At 39.1% G+C, this 21,631-nt stretch overlaps 1 protein-coding gene across 1 annotated transcript in view; it reads right to left on the reverse strand.

Annotated features, from left to right (window-relative positions):
* The window catches only part of vangl1 (VANGL planar cell polarity protein 1), a 68,785-nt gene that overhangs the window by 3,936 nt on the left and 43,218 nt on the right, over nucleotides 1-21,631 (reverse strand). The window contains exons 4-6 of the mRNA XM_036573179.1: nucleotides 10,522-10,956; nucleotides 7,405-7,580; nucleotides 5,971-6,104 (exon numbers count right to left, since the gene is read on the reverse strand). Of these exons, the coding sequence (XP_036429072.1) occupies nucleotides 5,971-6,104; nucleotides 7,405-7,580; nucleotides 10,522-10,956 (745 nt within the window). The remainder of the gene's footprint in view (nucleotides 1-5,970; nucleotides 6,105-7,404; nucleotides 7,581-10,521; nucleotides 10,957-21,631) is intronic.

Here is a 21,631-nt window from a genome sequence, read left to right on the forward strand (position 1 = left end):
TCATCATCAGAAATATCTCCTAAAAACCTAATGGAAAATAAATAAATGAAGATTGCTTGCACAATACTGTACAACATCCAGCAAATTCAGCTATGGTCTTTTAAATCAGCACTCAATCATCCCCCAGGGTACAACCCTGCAGGCGAAGGCAGGTCATGTCTACAGCAATAAGCACCTTTACTGAGTTCATAAGAGCTACACTCATCATTATGCCCCCACAGGTCAATATATTCATGTGTAATAAGATGCATATTAGCTCTTTATGCATATTTAGGCTCTGGGGCCATAGGGAATGGAATGTGTTATGCATATTTATTCATGTTCAGGTGAAAGATATGGTTAATAATGCATGCTTATGGTGAGGAAGGGGCTAACCAAGCTTGTGCTGCAACCACTGATAGCTGGGTGCAACTCTATTGCAGTTGGACCTAATAAATCATACTACTGCCCTCGTGTTGGTAAGTGGCTTTTGCCTTAGTTCACCACCAGTGTTGACAGAATTACAGTCAGTGCCTTTTCTGTCCAGCGCAAAAAGAGACTAGATATTTTCGTGTTAGGTGGGTCAATATAATATATGAGTAAAGTACGTAGACACCTGTTTCAGTTAGTGATTAAAATCATGGTTAAAATCAAGCATCCATCCGTGTTATCTCCAAAGACAAATATTAGTAGAATGGGTCATGATGAAGAGCCCAGTGACACTCAATGCGGCATTGTCATAAAATGCCACCTTGTCAATCAAATTTCTGCCCTGCTAGGACTGCCCTGGTCAAGCAAGTGCTGTTATTGTGCAGTGGAAATGTCTCGGAGCAACAACATCTCTGCCATGAAATTGCAAACCACACAAGCTCACAGAACGGGACCTAACAGGTGCTGAAGCACAAAGTACATAAAAATCGTCTGTACTCTGTTTCAACACTCACTTCCAAGTGCAATGTCACATGATATTCGGATGTCCACAAACTTTTGGCTATAATTCTTCTTTTGTCTGGTCATAAATGATCAGCTTCAAAGATGTAAACAGTATCCTTAGTTCAATAAACTGCCATTAATAATTTACCAGTTTAAGATCTTTAGCTAAGCTTTTTCGTAATTTTACTTTTCACTAGGTTTTAGCTTCAGACTACCACCATAAAAACAGTAAAAATAAAACACAATAAAATAATAAAATTTACAAATGTATAAATAATCAAGTTTATGGTTGTAGTATTATCAATTTTGTCAATTTTGGAAACTCCACCACACCATTGTCAGAAAGAACAAATTAATTTCTCCCTGGTGCATAAAGAGGTTAATTTTTGAGTAAACATAAGGTTTTCCTTTCCTGTAGCGGATTTTGAGGCCCATGTTGTTCAACTAGACAAACACATGAGGGCGCCACAGGCCTGATTAAAGTGTCTTCTGGTTGCAGCCACAAAGCTGCGAGCAGAAAACGCATGAAATGTGACAGTAAAATGGTCCCCAAAACAGATGGCAGCCTAGACATGTTGCATAAGCTGAGTTTATAAGCAACTTCAAGGTGACATGAAGCAGTGGTCCAGTTCAATTTTGAGATTAGGTTAAAATACGAAATAGGAGTTTTCTCATGTCTCATTATAAGAAGAAAGATTTGTTTTACTGTGAAAATCTGAGATGTATACATTTAGGCTATGTGGGGTCTGGGCTGTAAACGTTGCATATGTGTGAGATTTTAGGTGTATGTATGGGTGTCTGAAATATAGACAGGACAACTATAATCAATTATACACACTTTTTTGTGTTTTTTCTTTACGTTTCTTAAATACATGCAATACACATACACAAACACACACACTGCTCCTTCTAGTAAGAAGAGTTATGTTTCAGTGTCAAACCCGATGAACACATGAACACAGTCTTTGTGAGTGTGTGTGTGTGTGTGTGAGTGAGAGAGAAAGAGAGCGAAAGAGAGAGAGAGAGAGAGAAAGACTATTTCAGAGTATCTGTTTACAGATGATGAATTATTGATCATCTAAAATTCCTCTCTCTAGACACACTCACACACTCGTTGCTGGTGTGGTATTCTGAGACTGACTGCACTACTCTAGGTGTTGTCTGGTCCCTGGTGTGTATCACTGGGTCATTCTGAGTGTACACACCCTCAGGCTAAGAGCACGTCACAGTGATGATAAAGCATACATAAGTGTGTCAGTGTGTGAGACAGTGAGTAAAACACGGTTAGTGCCGGTGCCGGGGGGTGCACTGGTGTCCCAGGGTACAGTAAGTGCAGACTGAGTAGGCAGGAATGTCTTTTTAACTCAATCCTGTGTATTTGTGTTGTGAGATTCAGTGTGTGATTACAGTATGCGTGTGTGTGCATGTGGTTGTGTGTGTAAGGATAACCCAAGCTCAGTCAAGTTTGTCCAATAAGATTATTCCTTAGATAAACAGAGAGTATAAGTACACATCCATCCATCCATCCATCATCTAAACCGCTTATCCTTCTGGGTCGCGGTGGGGTGCTGGAGCCTATCCCAGCTGTCATCGGGTGGAAGGCAGGATACACCCTGGACAGGTCGCCAGTCCATCACAGGGCAGACAAACAGACATATACATCCACACACACTCACACCTAGGGGCAATTTAGCATGTCCAATTGGCCTGACTGCATGTTTTTGGACTGTGGGAGGAAACCGGAGTACCCGGAGGAAACCCACGCAGACACGGGGAGAACAGGCAAACTCCACACAGAAACGACCCTGGTCACCCGGCCGGGAATCGAACCAGGCCCTTCTTGCTGTGAGGCGACAGCGCTACCCACTGCGCCACCGTGCTGCCCTTATAAGTACACATTGTTCATTTTTTAGCATCAGAAGAAAGGCAGAAAATGTATATTTACCAATAAATTAAACAAGACATCATATTTTTCAGCATTTACTGTGTCCACTCTTTGTTCAAAGAAATCTGCAGGGACACTTTTTCACATTTTTAAAGCTCAGTCTTAGAGGTTGGTTGCATTTTCTGCTTCTCCCAAACCAAAAAATACAAACACATTCAATGCAGTACACTGTTCTAAGAACATTCGTGGCTTTTTGTTTGATTTGTTTGATCTTTTTTTGTCTATTTCCTTTTCTCTGTAAGGGTTTCTTGACAGCTACACATCCTTTCAGACCCATGGTGTTGAACTGTGTTCTCACAGTGGAAGGATGGACAGAAACACCTGTGAATTTTTTCAGATCTGAAGTAAGAGAAGCTTGATTTTACAGTTTATCTGATAGTGACAGTTTTGGTGCAAGGTTGTTTGGAATCCCATTTTCCCTAGATGAGGAAAAACGTGCAGGGCAGTTGAGGTGTGTTTGGGTAGTTGCTTGTGTGAATGTTAGTGTCTCTTTGTAGGGGAACATAATGTCAGTGGGGACAGCTTTTGTTGGGAGAACAACTGTAACTCACTGGTTTTACGACTGGAAGGATAGAAGATTTAAAGTGACAGCAGGTGCACAATCAATCAATCAATCAATCAATAAATAAATAAATAAATACTCATAGATTTGGTATTGTACTTCATGTTGGAGGCTTTTGTATGATTTTCTGCCAAATGTTTGTTTCCTGTGACTGAAAAATAAATATCTCGAATCTATAAATTTGTGTAATATAACTTGATGTAGGGCGGCACGGTGGCGCAGTGGGTAGCGCTGTCGCCTCACAGCAAGAATGGCCTGGGTTCGATTCCCGGCTGGGTGACCAGGGTCATTTCTGTGTGGAGTTTGCATGTTCTCCCCGTGTCTGCGTGGGTTTCCTCCCACAGTCCAAAAACATGGCGTCAGGCTGATTGGACATGCTAAATTGCCCCTAGGTGTGAGTGTGTGAATGTGTATGTCTGTCTGTCTGCCCTGCGATGGACTGGCGACCTGTCCAGGGTGTATCCTGCCTTCTGCCCGATGACAGCTGGGATAGGCTCCAGCACCCCACCGCGACCCAGAAGGATAAGCGGTTTAGATGATGGATGGATGGATAACTTGATGTAGTGATTTGTGGGAATTTCAAAAATGTGCAGAAAAATGAATATTATACATAAACAGCATTTTAGACAGACAGCACTACAGGTAACTAAAAAAATGCTGAGATAATTGCAAGCTACTATTAACTAATAAAGCGTCCATGCCAAACGTTTGAGATCTAGCTTTAATCATTGTAAATGCTTTTGCGGCTTAAGTTCACTAACTGAAAACTCTTGCTTGCTGAAATTTCCCCCAGGGCGATGAGGGGTCAGTGGGTGCTCACTGCATTCCATGGTTTTAACTTACAGTCAAACAGATAGGTTTACAGTTTAACTTTAAACGCTGCAGAGAGAAAAAAACGAGAGAGAAAATTACATCCACAAGATATCAAATAACTGGATAACAGTCTGCGCATTCAGTAATATTTAAACCACAGGAATGGAGAGCATGTACACGTTGTATGTGTGCGTTTCTGTTGTTATAATACAGTACAAGAAAAGCATTTTTTTGTATTTTTATTATATTACAGTGTCAATAACGTGAATGGTGATATAAATCAAGTAATAATAATTTAATGATAATGACCACTCCAAACTAAAAGTCCAGATCTAAGATTTTTGAGAAATGATTCAATATATTGTGCAGGATAAAGAATTGTTCTTGTATCTCTGTGTTATAACAACATAGACATTTTTGCAGGAAAACCAAAACCGAAAGGAACCGCTTTAAATACAATCCAAAATATGAACCCCATTAGCATTATTCACACAGTGCTTCTTACACTCTAGGAGAGAACTGAACTGCGATGTCTTACTAGCTATGCAATTCAAAGCAGGGAATTCTAATCTGACAACTTTAGTTCTGTAACCAGCAGTCAATAACCTTCACACTAGCAAGCAAGCTAACCTTTTCTGTTCTGCTTCTTTGCCATTTGTAGTTACTAAAAATACATACATTGAAAGTTAAGTGTGGAACTCACTCTGAAACCTATAAAAAGGTATAATATACACATTCATACACCCACATGCAGCTGCTAATCATTCATAAATCAATTTAAAAATTTGCAGATCACTAGAAAAAATGGCTGTTAAACAACTTAATAGACATATTTCATCTCCCAGAACACAAAAAGTGTTTATTGCTTACGAACGAATTCCCAGTAATCCTCTGTTCTGCAGCCACAACTCTCTGAGTGTTGTCTGGTCTGAACAGTTCAGACTTCCATAACAGACTGTCACAGAATAGGTTAAAATGCTTTTCACAGTACACCTCCTACAGTACACATCTTCACAAGCAAACCCACCTTCTTAAAAATACTTAAAAAAACAATATCATAACAAATGTGTATTCTTCAGATTATGTCCTTTGAGGCAACTTTGCAAAACCATTTGTCCATTTTTAATATTTTCAGAACATACATGGGGACAGTTTTTGCTCCACCTCCCATAGCTGCTGACTAACTAAATTCTCTCTTCGAGCGAGCTCCATCCAATACCTTCAGAAAGAGTTTGAGTGACATTTGTGATCTAGAACTAATCATCCAACATCAGCATCTGACTTCATTAGTGCTCTTCACTAGTGGCTGAATGCAATCAAATCCTCACAGCAATGTTCCAACATCTAGTGTAAAGCTTTCCCAGAGGAGTAGAGGCTGTTACTGCAGCAAAGGGGGACGAACACCCTATTAAGACCCTTTGATTTCAGGAGAAATTTTGGATGAGTTTCTACAAACTTTTGGATATTTAGCATGGCTTAACGAATACTACTTGAATGTGTAGATAAACTTACTCAACAGTTTAGCAAATGGCACATATATCTATCAAATCTCAGCCAAATGCAGGGATATAAATAGCCATATCATATTTTCCTATGGGCTGTCTGTGAATAGGTGTAATAAGCAAAACAGCTCCTCTGTAAATAAGATGACTTGAGCTGTGAGCCTCAACCATCGGAGACTCTTTCATAATATAGAGAAAAGCATAAAGCCTTAAAGAAAAAAAAGGGTCTAACTCACCGTCCACATTGTAAACTTTTAGAGCTGCCAGATGTTTGGCTGTCCTGGACTTAGCAGCAGTCAACAGAGCAGTGTTATGGACAGAGAAATCCTTATAATAGTGCTCCAGGACCACCAGAGCTGCCCGCTGAATACTACAGAGAGATAAAGAGTGAATAATGTTACTGTAAGTGTGAACTAGGGGTGAGACAGTTACCGATTTTAACGACATATCATGGAAACCCCAATGAGGATCATACGCTTTAAAATTTTCCAATACATTCAGATAAGCGTGTATGTATGAGTACAGTAAAAGTAGATTGCTTACTGCTACAGCACACCTTTACATACTATAGTTGTATAGTATAGCTGTCCAAACAGTAATCAGTAAACAGTAGTGGTTTATGTTAGTAAATGATCTCAGAGTGTATTAGTGAGAGTTCTTAAGAGCAAATTATCATATTGTTCCATCCCATCCCTAGCATGGACCGCTCCATTTACCATATAGGTGCACTTTGTAGTTCTACAATTACAGTCTGTAGTCCATCTGTAGTTTTCATCTGTAATTGCCTGTGAAAATGGAGGGACTATGTAAAAAATGGCTGTAATCCCTAAACGGCTGATGCAATATTTTTGTTTAACCCTTAAGTTAAAGCTGAAAGTCTACACTTCAATTAAATCCTGATAGCTTCATTTCAAATCCACTGCGGCGATGTACAGAAGCAAAATTACAAACACAGTGTCACTGTCCAAATACTTATGGACCTGACTGTACATACATACATATATATATATATATATAGAACTTAACAGTTAAGTGTTTTTTTCCAGATTTATTTATTTATTTAAAAGGTCAACTTTCAAACTCTTAAACCGTGTACCATAAGCTTTGGTAATACAAATGTAGCAGTATTTGTCATATCAGTAAAACACCTTGAATTGAAACTGAATTGAGTAAGAGAGTAAGAGAGATGTAGACAGCGATAGGGAAATACAAAGAAAGAGAGACATTAAAAGGCAGTGAGACAGAAAGAGACCCAGAGAGAGAGAAAGAGAGAGAAAATGGGTGATTAATGGTCCACTTCCCTCTTGGCCTGAACCCAGAACATGATTTATGCATGAACCAATAAACACACACACACACACACACACACACACAGAACTCTAGAAGCTCTGAATCACATCAAGACAAAACAATAGCCTCTGTGACACTGAAAAACAGTATTAGCTAAGAACACAATGAATAAAACACACAATAGAATAAAACAGCAGTGCAGTCTGACTAATTGACCAACGGTAATTACCTCAGAACATCATGAATAGTACAAAATTAGTTCAATTAGACATTTATTTTTTTAAATAAAATAGTCTTAGCAAAGCATGGCTCTGTTTTCCCACCACACACACACACACACACACACAAACACCCACACACGCACACACAGTGTGGCGTACCTGAGCTGTCCCAGGTTGTAGTGTCTTGTCTCTCCGTCAGTAGAGCGAATCACACACAGGCTGAAACACGGCTGCAGCTGCCGAACCTCCAGCAGCACCACAGCCAGATAGTGTGTGAACAGCAGAGCATCCACCAGCGACACGGCAAACTGAACTATACCCTGATAATTCTCATCCTGTCACACACACACACACACACACACACACACACACACACACACACAAAACAAAGAAACAAAATACAAAGATCTGTCATTTAGCCTTTCTTTCCTTGTAGGACACTGTTTAATCAGACAGAAATTGAAGCAGTCCTCTAGTAAAAAACATATCTTCTTGTATTTGATCACCAAAGACATTTTCAGACATACGTTTACACTGGAGCGGAGAGTCATTTCATTTACCATGCCAAATGACCAGTGAGCCTCCATGCATCTTCTGAGTTTTTGTATGTGAAGTTAATGATGGTAAAATAGTGATAAATCTGACAAAATATATATTTTCTTTAGGTACTATTTTTTATACATTCTGCATGTTCATCTCTGCCATGAATGGATTTTAAAATATTTTAGGTCAAAGCTTGATCTCAAAAACTATCATAAAACAATGTCTCGGGCATCAGGCAGCATATATGTAACCATTTCATATAATGCTTTCCTTTAAAGGAGTTTTTAGAGGTTTTATACACTTCAAACGTCTGTAAGTTTCTCTAGAAGAGACCATTTCACATCAAACCACTCTGAATGACTTTTTAAACATTATTCACAAAAAAACAGTGGATTCCCTTTGAATTAATATACTTGCTTATGTGGTTTCTGACACTGTTTGGCTAACTGTTATCTTCAAACATGGGCAAAGTATGTCACATCTTTTTTTTCCTATGTCACAGTTTTTCATGACTGCTTAAGCACAATTTTGAAAACAGATTTCATTTTGTCACTACACACCATTCACACAGCCACACATGCAAGCAGCAAACACCTCAGATATTTTACAAAATTAAACACTTAATTCAAAACTGTACAACAATTTGTAAAAACCCAATTTTGTCACCGTTTGGTGCACACAGAGTTCTTACAATCTGATTCTGTTTGAATCAGTTTACACACTGCTGAAAACACCTTTAACATTTCTGCTTTTCTAACGAAACAGCCTGAGTTTGATTTTACTCAGAGATATTGTTAGAGTAAAATATATAAATAATTCTATTTATATAATTTTATAAATTTCTGGTTATTTTCTTCCTGTAATCTTTGTGTAAAATTCACTTATAAATTAAATGAAGATTAGAAATTCTTAACAATTTTTCCCACTGCCTTCTTCAGTCTACTGCAAGCAATTATAAAAAACTGTATAGCCTGAACTTTGTTCATAAACTTCCTTTACTTAAATTACCTATAGTTTTACAATTTTTAGTTTTCCTGCTAGCTTATTTGTCCTTTGGTTTGGTCTCATTGTATATGTTAGCCAGCAAGTTTAAGCCATATTCTCTAGTAGCTTTTTCTAGTTTTTCTCAAGTTTCCTGGCCTTGTTTCCTTCTCCTCAGTTCTTTGTCCTTTGTAGTTTCTGGTTTCCTGATCCTCAGCTCTAGGTCTTTTGAATTTGTGTTTTGCTCTGGTTTCTGACTTCATCCTGTCCCTTTGTTTGTATTATGCTTATGAATATGTCCTGCACTACCTTGTCGGCATGCTCTCTGACCTCTGCCGTGAGGCTGTGAAAATGATTTATGGACAGGCCCTTAAGATAATAAATACTCACGCTTACATCCTGCATCAAGCTTCTCTTCACTCAAACAACAGATGTGTTAAAAACAAGGGCTTGGGCTTTGTCTCATTTACAGGCTGTAAACGTTGAAGGTCGCATTTGTTGGCTGTGACATCATAAATAGTATCTTGATTCAAAAGAGGATCATTGAAATGCAGCCCTTAAATCTTAATTAAATCTTAGCTAATCAGGGTAAACAAGCTACTTGCAGACAGCTGCTGCAAAGGCTGGCTTTACACAATGAAACTTTCATGCAAGTAGATGCATAGTGAGAGCTGACTGCGACATCATTTCCATGCAACTTGACCATTACACAAAGCAATGCAAAAACAATTGCACAACACATCTGATTACTCCACTAGTCAAATTAGCAGCTCATGTTTTTTGATACACTGTATCGTCCTTGCTATAAAGTCTGCAAAGTATAATTTCCATATCTGCAGCATTTTTATCATTTTTGTATAGCAAATGTCCTTTAATTGAAACTAGGACTGCAACAATTAGTCTAGCTGAATATAATAAAAAACTGTTTACTGAAAAAAGTGCCATATAATGTTCACATCTGTGTTAGTTCTAAAAAGATTTCTGAATACAATATACACACTGTTCACTGGGCTTTAGGGAGCAGTTTGTTCATAGATCTATCTCTCTCTCTTTTTCACTCTGTCTCTCATTCTCTCTGTCTTTTTCTTTCCACTCTTACTGGATGTCTGAGCTGGGAAGAGTGTGCAAGTTAATTAACTAAGTTCTTTCTGCATTACTCAGCCAAATGCTCACGTCATGTACATGATTTGTTGTCTATGCTGTTTATGAGGCTGTGGAGTTGTTTACGTTGCCATGGCTACTCCAACATCAATCATTGTGTGGTCTGAAATGCCCACGCAGTCCTAATCAGGCAGAAAGTTGAGGTTTTGTAGCTTTTAACTAAACTTGAAATATTGTCGGGAATGTTTTTTTCAAATCTGACCTAAATACATTTAATATTTGCAATCAAACTGCCAGATCCTTTAATAATCTTTGCATAGTACATAAAACTCTTTTGCTGAATTCCATATATTCTAGGCTTATCATTAAATATTAATCTATTTATCTATTATATTTAATCTAAATTAAAAGTTTTTAGATTAAGTTTTGCTGTCAAGTAATAAAAATCAAAAGATGTTTCAGATGCAGCCAAAAATCAACACGTTATAATGCATGATTGCGGAGAAACAAGAATTTTGTCTATTAAATGATCAGTGACATTCTGAATATGACCAGACATGTGAACTAACATTGTAAAAAAGTCCAATTTGATTTCAGATTGACTCTAAGGAATTAATTAACACTCATTTTGAGCGTGCTTGTTACATGCACCTGTGAATCGAGGATGCGCACTCCGAAGAAGAGCCAATAGGACAGCAGCAGCAGCAGTGTGAGGAGGGCCAGCAGGGCTTTAAAGACGGCCAGTCGGGGCAGTGCAGCTCGCGGCCGCCGCAGAAACACCGCCCAGCCTGCCAGCAGCAGGATCAGCAGCTTAAAGGCCAGAGAGAGGAAGAGGCCCTCACAGGCCGTCCCACATGCCTGCAGGCGCTCAGCCCACAGCAGCTGGGGCAGCAGCAGGAAGGCCAGTGGAGTGACCAGCACCAGGACACCCAGAAACAGAGTGAGAGCCAGCGGCAGGAAGGCCAGCCAGCTTCGCTTCAGCACAGGAGCTTCAGAGTCTTTACCAAAACCTGCCAGGTCCTCCTGAGACAGGCTGTGGTCAGAAGTGCCTGTGACTGCTGTGGTGGTCTCAGCCCAGTTGTCATCCTGGAGAGGGAGAGAGAGAAACAGAAAGTGAGAGTGAGGCCAAACACCTGTCCTCAGAACCTCACGCACTCTGCCTGCTCGGCCAACAGCTCACTGTGCTTCAGCTCCTACACTTTTCCTCCTCCTCCACAAATAGCATCAAACTAATTGGTAAAACTCATACTCTCGATTAGAGTCAGATTTGGATGAATTAATTAAATTGCACCACCAAAATGGCACACTTTCTAAAAATCAGAAAAAGTGCAGAAATGAAAATCCTAACAAAATATAGAACATGTGAACACAGCCTGAAGGTGGAGAGAGGAAGACACTAGAGAACATGATGGCCAAGATGCAGATAGAGGACAAATGCTAATGTTGTAGTACTCGAGTTTGGTCTTGGTCTTGAGACTGTAAATTATCTTGTTGCGCTAAAATGAGTGCATATATGAAGTTAAAATTCATACCTGGAAAAAATACAGGACACTTCTTCCCTACATTTTTTTCTTAGAGAAGACGACTTGACTTGTGATCGCCAGGTTATTTGAATTTGAGACCTCTGCTCAACATGTTTATTTAAAATCTGTTCACTGCAGGTTGACATTTCTAATTGATCTGTTCCATGACGGCTTAACTAGGCAGATCGGAATGTTTAATAATTGTGTAATACTAAAAATGGATGCCTGTTCTTGTTGTTTGGTTTATATTCAGTTGACCAGGAAGTCAAACAACTGGAACAAAAGGCTCGGTAATGCACAGGAGACTGATACAATACTTCACAAGGAGACTACGGAAACAAACAGGTTATATGGGCAAATAAACAGGTGACAACAATCTAATAAGTAGATATAAGCACTTCAGAGTAGCAGAGTAGATGGCTGAGAGTCTGTGGTCATGTGATCCCCCAGAGGATTCTGGGAGCTGGAGTTCTGGACAGAGTGAGGGGTGATGCTCTGCTGAGCTGGCGGGAGACGTTACATCATGTATAAAGAATGATAACAAACGTACATGAATCACGAACCAATTTCACTTTTTCTTCTTAGTTCTATTTATTTTTATATTCGGAAAAAATCTTAATCTGGTCTCAGACTTGATGTGCTGTGGTCTCGGTCTTGACTTGGACTCGACTGCTAGAAAGTCTTGGTCCTGACAAAGAAATAGTCTTGACTACAACACTACAAAATACTTTTTCTCCTTTAATACCAATCAATAAGAGAAGCATTTTTACCGAGAGAGAGGGGGAGAAAAGAGAGAAGGAGAGAGTAGAGATACAGAACAACATTGTGAAGAAAATCAGTTTTAGTCAAAGTTGTTTAAGATCTACCAAAGTAGCTTTTGATGATTTCTCTCTCTCTGTAAGTGTGCTGAAGTATCCTCTAAGGTGCCTCCAGCTCTCATGCACACAGGATGCAAAAGACACCCTCATCAGCATATACTAATGATAGCGCTCACATGTGCATAAATCTGCATACGAATGAGGCTGAGAAACTTCCTCACAACCAATCAGAGCAGTGACACGCTAATACCACAGCAGAACATCCGCAGAAAACCAAGCGCTTGGATTACACCAAACCAAGGAAATGCATTTTTCCCTCTTTATCTTCAGCTGTTTTACTTATTTATTTGTTTATTTGTTTGCATGCTGCTGTTTCAGGGCTACAGTTTAGTCTTTCTTTCATCTGGAATGAAGAAAACAGCTCTCATTCCACACAAATGGCAGATATAATACAATCCTAACAATAACATGTCGGGGAGAAGAAGCTTCCGGATATGGGAGAGAGAGAGAGAGAGAGAAGGGAGAGAAGTAGAAGCGGAAAAGTAGGTGATGACGGGAATAATGGAGGCACAGATGAAAGTGAAAACTTGGAAAAATGAGGAGTTTAATCCTGCTCACTCTGCCCTGGGCTCTACATCGCTGTGTACTAAAGCAGTGGAGAAAATGAAAAGGAAAAATTTATTCTGTTCTCTATGCCGCTAGTGGAAAAGAAGCAAAACACTGGATATTTATATTCATCAGTTTATTGGAGAGTGAGTGAGAGCGAGAGAGAGAGAAAGGGGTTTCAACCGTGGCAGAAGTCTTAGGTGGGGGGCCTGGAGGTGACCTACACATTAAAGAATACTATTTCAACTTTTTTTTTTCCATTTTACCATCTTGGTTGTAAATATGTCTCAGTATGTGCTAACGTACTAGTATAGGTTAAAAAATATAATTTAAACAAAAACACAAATGAAGGAACTCTGCTTTAATCTTTAGCTCAGCTATAGCTGCTTTTCTCGCATCTCCGGGAGAAACTTTTCCACAAAAGTAGAACAGTTTCTTGTAAAATGTCCCTCAACTTGGACTTTCTACGAGGCTGAAGTCAGCTTCTCATTCGCCAGCTTTTTGTTTGAATTTCCCGGTCCACCTTAAATGGTGCCCGAGGAACGGGAAAATTTGAATCAATAACTGACTTCAGCTTCACGACTATTTACTGTTTGATAGTTTCTCGTTGCAGATTAAACATATCAGGAAACCAGATGGAGTGCTTATAAACGCAAATAAGTCCTTTAGTCTCTAAATTATTGATGTTTGTCTTAAATCTTTCTCTTTGCCGTTTCATTAGCTACTAGCTAGGTGAGACTGCTGTCTTTGCTATGGTGACCAGCAGTCTGCGAGCCAACCCTCAGGGGTAAAGGCTGCTGAATTAGCAGATACAGCCTACATTAATTTGAGCGTGTACAACCATTAAGTGTAAAACTGTGTTAGAATGGTCAGCAGAGCCTTATTTTACTGCAAAGGAGGATTATTTTATTTTTACCTAAAAATCCAATTCTGCTGTGGAGCCACAACAGGACAGTAAAAGAGCCGCATGCGGCTCCGGAGCCACATGTTGCTGACCCCTGCCATAGGTCAGAACAACTTTTTATAAGTGCTTCACCTATGCTTGATTTTGCAACCTGCCTCATTTGTCAAGTATTATGCCTTTGATATACTAAAAATACACTGTCAGAGACAATGGCTCTTACAACAATAGCTTGTCTGTTGCTGCACAATGTTCCGCTGTCATACCGTGCTGTGTCACTTCACCCCAGAAAGTGTTATGACACAACCTAATGTCAGCAAAACCTGTCACTTGAACTAGGTGTTGACAACGAAGCTGACAAGCTGTGACAACTGCCACTTACTGGAATAAGATTTTTATAAATGTTTATGTAGGGTTATATCAGTTGTCATGAAAGGCTTATGTAACTGTCACGTAGCCTTATGAACTTGACCTACAGTACACTGTATTAAAAATGATACAGTCGGCTGCAGGCAGGTTTGATGGGTCCTATAAGAGTTAGAACCAAACTACAGTTCAGTTTGGCAGACAAATTGGTGAAATTTCAGTCATATGTTGGTTGTTGTGTCTTATTATGGCATGATGCAGTAGGTGTGCATATTACCTATTGCATGTTCTCAAACAACCTAAATTAATGTTTGTCAGCAATTTATTAGTTGGCATCTAATATGGCTGCAAACAGCATTTATTTTCTGTGTTCACGGCTGCTGCTGACTTAAAGTCAAAAGCTTTGGAAGTTTGAAAGATCAAATCAAAGGTTTTCAGTTTTAAACTAGAGTGATTCGGCTCGGTGCACTAGATCATACGGTTATGTTACAAATTCGGGCCGAGGGAGTTCACACTTTATTCAGGCAGAGGAATCTATTGGAAACACTTGGAAACAAAAGATGGTTATCTTGTGTGAGGTCATTCATTTTGATTGTGTGAGTGAATGACACCACACAGAGAAACAGCATCAGAAGCAGCACTTTTCTGTTTGAACTTTAGGTTAATGTGTAGCTCTTTTGAGCTCTTTTCACATTGAGTGAATTTTTACAGATGGTCAAAAAAAATCATGTTCTAAAAGCTTCACATGAACTTTTTTTTTTTTCAAACACTCTGCGAGAATGAGAAGAAGACAAAGACGAAGAAGAAATAGATTTACTGAGTAGCAACGGGATTCTAAAATCTCTTTAAAGACAGACTTCGTGTAACAGCTCATGCATTAAACACTCACTGTCTATCAAACGTATATGGATCATTCTACCAAACTGTTTCAAAGTCAGAGCTGAAAACTCACTTCTGACTTTTGACAGACTTGGACTTGAGTGAGCCTATACCTTACCTATGTTTATTTAATTAAAACAAATAAATGAACACTCCATTTTGTCACTACCAACATAGTAATAACGGCTCTGAAACCCTGTTGTCTGAAACTGCTTTCTAAAAACATTGGGACCGTCAGTAAAATGAAACTAAAACAGAATGCAGTGATATATAAATGTACTTTGACCTGTACTTGAACCAAAACAGTACACACAAAACGTGTAATATTTTACTTTATTAATGTTATTGTTTTTTGGGATTTTTTTTGGCAAATTATGACTAGGAACATTGTGAAATGTTCAACCAGATTGTTACCAGAGTAAAGTTTAAAGTTCTATTGAAAAAGCATTATTGAGCTCAAAATACAAAGCTGAAGTCTTGCATAACATGGCAAAATGGCAAAAAAATTACACTTTCAAAACTGAATTAATTTGTGTCTTCAGTCCCCAAACCTTTATTAAGTGTTGTTAAAAAGAAAGGTGACAGTGGTAAACATCCTCCTGTCCCTTTGCTGGAACTGAGATTGTAACTTTATTTATGCATGTCAATACATACTTTATAAGTAAGACAAAAGACATTATATGTGTAAATTTGTTGTGGATCTATGCACTGAAAGTACATCAATAACAACAAAACTGTTTTTTTTCCGACTCACTCTACATGCTGTCTGTCTGTCTATCTTGTATATCACTCTGTCACCTATAAGTCTTAGAGAGCTCACACACATTAAAAAAAAAGATGCCACTGACCACTGCTTGATGATACAGATGACTGACCTAAACTTTTCTACAGGCTACGGTGACCGCCGCTGCATTGACTGGATCAGTAACTAGGTCAGGTTTTAACACACACACACACACATACACACACACTCATACTGATACAGTGGGGGAGTAAAAGAAATGATGTCATTTGGATTTTAGAACAAAAAAAGGTAAGTGAAAGAGAAGATGTATCTCTCTGTGTGTGTGTGTGTGTGTGTGTATAAGCCGTGTGTGTCCTGTTTGACTCAGAGAGCTGTTCATTTCCTCCTCATTAGTTGAGGTGACAGTGGGCTCCTGTGGAGAGAGAAAAGCAGGAAGAGAGTGAGCGAGGGAGCCCACGCCTCTCCACTTTCCAACGTCTGTCCCTCTTCCTCTCATTCTTTCCAAAATAATACAGTGTGGCTGGGTGTTCAACTTTCAGCGAGGACACTGAATCTAGACCATACTGACCATGTGATTCTACTTTACACAGAATATGTTTGTATTTATGATAATGTTACTGTGACACATATTCAAATTGCAATATGAGCTCTGTCCACTCGTTTTCAATTACTTCAATGCCTAAATCCATCAGATGAACACTAATCTCTTCTGTGTGTGTGTATGTGTGTGTGTGTGTGTGTGTGTGTGTGTGTGTGTGTGTGCAAGCAGGGATGATGAGAAAAATACATAGAAATGCATTTTGATACAAAATAAAAAAGTAAATATGGATCACTATTCCATTTTGTCACTAACAAAACAATAACAACACTACTAAATGTTTTGGCACTGACTGCTTCGGTACTGACAATTTTAGCTCAAAAACACAAGCCAGTACATGACTAGCACACAGCTTTACATACAGCTTTAAACAGCTGTACACACATAAAATCATAATGTTTTTCATTTAAAAGTTGACTTTATTTTGGTAGTGACAATTCTTAATGTTACACACTGATCTTAAGACTTTAAAACACACAAAACAATGGGATCTAGCTGTTCACCGTGTGGTCATGAGGGACAGGGAAATTCAGGGGCTTGGGTTTGGGACAGATGTGCTTCCTTTGGGCTGCATTAAGCACCTCCACATCTTTTCCAACTGCTGCAACATCATTGGACAGCTCAACGCGCTTGAGGAAGAACACTATCGTCAGTTATGTCAGCTAACAGATGCCCACATTGACTAGCCACACCCAGAGAAGGCAAGGTCAATTATGCTCTCTAACATCACCACGATCAAATTTAGTACTGCAGAATGACTGGGCTAACGTTGAGACTGTTGCTCCACTCAGGAAATGAAATACAGCATTTTCTGTTTTAAATGTATAATATTACATCTCTAGTAGAGCAGAAGCTCATAAAGCTAGAAATTTAGCCTTTAATCAGTGGAACAAATTTGATGATACTGAAATAAGGTAGCGCTGGTGCTCTACAAAATCACTCCAATACCATTCCATCTCATTAGCCACTCCTTTTGTTTTCACGATAACTGCCTGTGAGAGACTGAGTGACGCTGCAGCGTGACTGCTACAGCTCGCCCATTCATACACAGTGTTTGTGCTGCAGAGGCTTTCAGCAGACTTTCACTGGAAATTCTCACTGAACGCAACAAATTTCTACAGGTATTATTTTCCTATGCAAATCATAAAGAAGATCATGTTAAAAGCAGATGCATTTGTTTAACCTTGGCAGTTTTCTGGCTTGTGATTGGGCCATCATTTCAAGCCTACACCTACTGAAAAAGCCTGTGCAGCGAAGAATGTTTAACTAGTTTTTTGTTTAATAATGGAAATGAAACAAAGTGTCTAGTGTCTTGTCCATGCATACAGACATATAATAAATAACATAAAAATGAATCAAACAGAGCAGACAAGAAGCAGGTTTTATCTGATGAGTGAGCGAGGAGTGGGAAATAGAAAACCCAGGGCAGAGTTAGAGCAGAGTGAACAGAAAGCTTTGAGCATTGCCTCTGGAAGCAACATCAGCAAAAGAACTGCACATTAGAAGCTTCACGAAATGGGTTTCCATGGCCGAGCAGCTATACACAAGCCTAAGATCAAAACACACAATGCCAAGCCAGGTGGGGGTGTGGTGGAAAGCACAACGCCACTGGACTCTGGAGTAGTGGAAAGGCATTCTGTGGAGTGACGGATCTGGCAGTCTGATGGATGAGTCTGGGTTTGGTGAACGCCAGAAGGTTGTTACCTGCCTGACTGCATTGAGCCAACTGTACTGTTTGGTGGAGGAGGGATAATGCCATGGGGTTGTTTTTCAGGGGTTGGTCTAGGCCCCTTAGTTCCAGTGAAGGGAAAATCTTAATGCTTCAGCAAACCAAGAGACTTTGGAAAATTGTATGCTTCCAACTTTGTGGCAACAGTTTGGGGAAGGCCCTTTTCTGTTCCAGTATGTCTGAGCCCCAGTGCACAAAGCAAGGTCCATAAAGGCATGGTTGGGTGAGTTTGGTGTGAAAGAACTTGACTGGCCTGCACAGAGCCCTGACCTCAACCCCATCGAACACCTTTGGGATGAACTAGAACAGAGATTGCGAGCCAGGCCCTCTCGTCCAACATCAGTGTCTGACCTCACAAATGCTCTTCTGGATGAATGGGCAAAACAATTCCACAGACCCACTCCAAAATCTGTGTAGAAAGCTTCCCAGAAGAGGGGAAAATGTTATAGCTGCAAAGGGGGGACCAACTCCATACTAATGCTATGTATTTAGAATGGGATATCATAAAAGCTCCTGTAGGTATAATGTGTAGGTGTCCTAATACTTTTGTCCATATAGTGTATCACCCCTGTGTGTGTTTGTGTGTGTGTGTGTGTGTGTGAGAGAGAGAGAAAGAGAGAGAGAGAAAAAGAGAGAGAGAGATAATTATAACTATAAAAGAAAAGTCTTGCTGGGAGCACTGAGCAGATGTGCTGCAAAGTCTTCTGAGATGTGTAGTTCTAGACTTGAGAGCAACAGCATGTTCTCACTCATCCTCTAGAGAGACTGTGTTTATAATATCATTTTCATACATCACACACACACACAAACACATGCCCTGCACACACACAGCTCAGTGTGACAGCACAAGCACATGGCCTAAGTCTTGAATAATTGAATATAATTCATGATTTATGAGACGGCAGTGTAAATATTTACACAGGAGCTTCCGCTACAGCAGCTAAACAATCGATCCAACTCACTTTATCCAAATCTCTGCATTACGCCTTTAACCCTTCATGGTCAAAGCAAAAAGTGCCCATTTTTTATGCTTAATCTGCTCTTCTCCATTAATATTGTGACGTATCAATGTTGTGATCATATTTATTTTTCATCTAAGAACATCTTACAAACTACTTCTTGAGCAGGAAGACACTTTGGATAGCAATTTTATTACTCTGATTAAACTAATAAAAATTAATAAGCACCTACTGATTCAAATACCACTCAAAATGTGCTTGTGCGCTTCCAGCACACAATAATAGAAAAAATAGTAGCACAGGGATGTGGGAAGTAGGGCTGATTATTATGAATAATAGTAATAATAAAAAGTTTTTTACTTTATAATAACTTGAACGTAGTAAAACGTTTGAATTTGGAGTTCGAAGTTTAAATTTTTATATTTTGTTTATCAAAATCTGCAATAAGGGTGCTGCACTGATAGAGTTAATGCTGGATTTTTATTACAGAGAACTGAATCAGCTGCTTTGGGCACAGCGCTAAAACACAAGCAGAGAAGAAGCAAAGAGGGAAATTGAGCTATAGATTAGCTCTCAGCTCAGAAGCCTAACATTATTTTTAAACCTAAAAAATCATCTCATGTATACTGTTGTCTCTCGCCTCATGATAGCATGTTAAGAATCGTTCTGTTTGATGTAAGTCATTAAAAAAGGCTAATCATTTTGCAATAAAGCTCTTATAGGAAAGTCTGTCCACTCTGCAGTCCACTCACTCGGCCACGGCCCTGGGCAGTTATTTGCTGACATACAAGACTAGGCTCTTTGAATCTTTTTAAATAGGTAGAGACCTATAAAGCACAAACTATAAGCCAAATTATTTTTCAAAATCATATTTGAAAATAACTTGTAAAATCTGACAAAACAGCATAAATAGCATAAGTATTTTTTCAGCTTGTTCTGGCTATTGCACATGCACATATTTCCACAATGAGGGGGCACTTTTCCCACTCGTGGCTTAAACAGCAAGCCAGCTGGCTCTTTACACCAAAGGGTGGGACTTTCCCTGTAAAGAGACGGCAGGTTGAGCATTATGAGCTTTCCCATTCATTTTGCAACCAGTAAACTGTCTTCTATTTCATAATGTCTCTGGCTACACATAGTAAATGTGGTGCTTAAGGAGGCAAAACAACTTGAAATGGTTGGTTAGTTCCTCCCATATGTCTCCACGCTGGGTCCCTCAATAACAACCTGAACTAGCATTAACCGAGACTGCAACTGACTACTGTAACTGAGGGAAGTGAAAGATTACTGAAAGAACAGGATCGGTAATTCAGGTGAGGGGCTCCTGTTAGTGTGTCTTACACTGTGTTTATGTTGTTACCTTGTTTAATTGTGGTATACTGGTGAAAGAAATACCTTAAGAAGAATTCCAACTGGTATATCTCTCGCTACTATTGCCTTTTCACAGAATGCTGGTCTTACAGACGTACAACTGCGATGCACATAGTGACATAACTCAAGGTCAACTGTGTAATAAGACTACCTGAAGGTCACCCATATTAGAGCATGGTCTGTAAAAAGGCATCAGTGCTTGGCAATGCCACAAAAAGATTACTTTCAGTCTGAATCATTATATTGGCACAAAGTACAAAGGAAACATGGAGAACAGGCTTAGCCGCACCCACAGACCCATAATCTACTTATGCGGGGCATGAACAAAGAATATAGAGGACAGAATTGATGCCATCCTCCATGGGACATGAACAAAGAATATAGAGGACAGAGTGAGTGGAAACAAGTATTCAGACACTTTTGTTTCTGTTATTTATTAAACTTTCAGTGCATATGTCCACTTCATATTTACACACATTGTGTCTTTTGACTGTCAAAATGAAATGATAAGAAAAATGTATTCAGATACCACAAATTAATAACATTAGAACTTTACTGCAAAGTCATTGCTGGCAAATAAAACTTTGTCTTTAATTCCACAAGGTTATGAGGGTCCCTCTGATAGAGTCGCGATTCCAAAATCCTACATTAATTTCCAATGGGATTCAAGTCACAAGACCGGCTAGCCCATTCAAGAACCTTCACCTTTGTTTTTTGAAACCAGTCTTGAGTTATTTTGGCTGTATATTTCGGGTCGTTGTCTTGTTAAACGTCTATCTTTTCTTTAGATGTAGTTTCTTGGCTGTTTGCAATGAAGCAGCCCCATATAATGATGCTCCCACCCCTGTACTTCACTGTGGCTATGGTGTTCTGGGGATCACATGCACAATCCTTCTTTCTCCAAACATGACAAACTAAATTACTGCCAAAGAGTTTTATTTTGTTTCATATGATCAGAATACATTATTCCAAAAGATTTGTCTAAATGCTTGTGTCTCTCTGATGTGTACACACATGCAAAAACAGACAAACCAAAACAGCACACATTCCACACTGTTCTTCTCAATACTATTGCATTTGTATTCTAGGAAATGACATTTGAGTAACTTTATGATTGTTAAAAAAAAAAAGTAACTAGTTACTAGAAAATTTAAATGTACACTCTGACACGAAATACTTATATTGTGATTTATATTGTAATTTTCATAACGATTATATAATAGATAAAAAGCTGGACATCCTTTTCTTTGTAATAGGGCTAATTAG

The sequence above is a fragment of the Colossoma macropomum genome, unplaced genomic scaffold, assembly GCF_904425465.1.
Source record: "Colossoma macropomum unplaced genomic scaffold, Colossoma_macropomum, whole genome shotgun sequence".
In the NCBI taxonomy this organism is placed as follows: domain Eukaryota; kingdom Metazoa; phylum Chordata; class Actinopteri; order Characiformes; family Serrasalmidae; genus Colossoma; species Colossoma macropomum.